The sequence below is a fragment of the Myotis brandtii genome, unplaced genomic scaffold, assembly GCF_000412655.1.
Source record: "Myotis brandtii unplaced genomic scaffold, ASM41265v1 scaffold565, whole genome shotgun sequence".
NCBI classification, from domain to species: domain Eukaryota; kingdom Metazoa; phylum Chordata; class Mammalia; order Chiroptera; family Vespertilionidae; genus Myotis; species Myotis brandtii.
The window spans coordinates 1,772,601-1,772,965 of record NW_005370105.1 but is presented as its reverse complement, the minus strand read 5'-3'; the positions used below and the strand labels follow the sequence as shown (position 1 = coordinate 1,772,965).

Genomic DNA, 365 nt, shown 5'->3' with positions numbered 1-365 from the left:
GGGGAGGCCTCTCGGGCCTCCGCGCCCCTCCCCAGAGCTCCGGGCGGGCCGCACCCACAAGCCGCCAGAGGACTTTCCGAACAAACGCCGAGCTCTCCTGCGGATGGGACCTGTGACTGCAGGTATCTGTCGGCTAAAATGCCTCTTTTCCCCACGGAACTTGGTTTGTTTCTACTCCGTTACAGGAACACAACAGGAAACTCAACCAAATTTATTTTTAAACTCTATTTTGAAATACTTCAAACTTACAGAAAAGTTGCAACAATAATACAAAGAACACCGTCCCCTTTAACTTGTGGATTCGTGCTCTGTAGCTGTGTGATGGGTGACCCGGCGCTCGCTCCCGTCTCAGGGACCAGGGCCTG

At 53.4% G+C, this 365-nt stretch overlaps 1 protein-coding gene across 1 annotated transcript in view; it reads left to right on the top strand.

Annotated features, from left to right (window-relative positions):
• HIAT1 (hippocampus abundant transcript 1) overlaps positions 1-365 on the top strand; it is a 21,887-nt gene that overhangs the window by 2,017 nt on the left and 19,505 nt on the right. Inside the window, exon 2 of the mRNA XM_005878560.2 lies at positions 36-122. Coding sequence (XP_005878622.2) covers positions 36-122 — 87 coding nt within the window. The remainder of the gene's footprint in view (positions 1-35; positions 123-365) is intronic.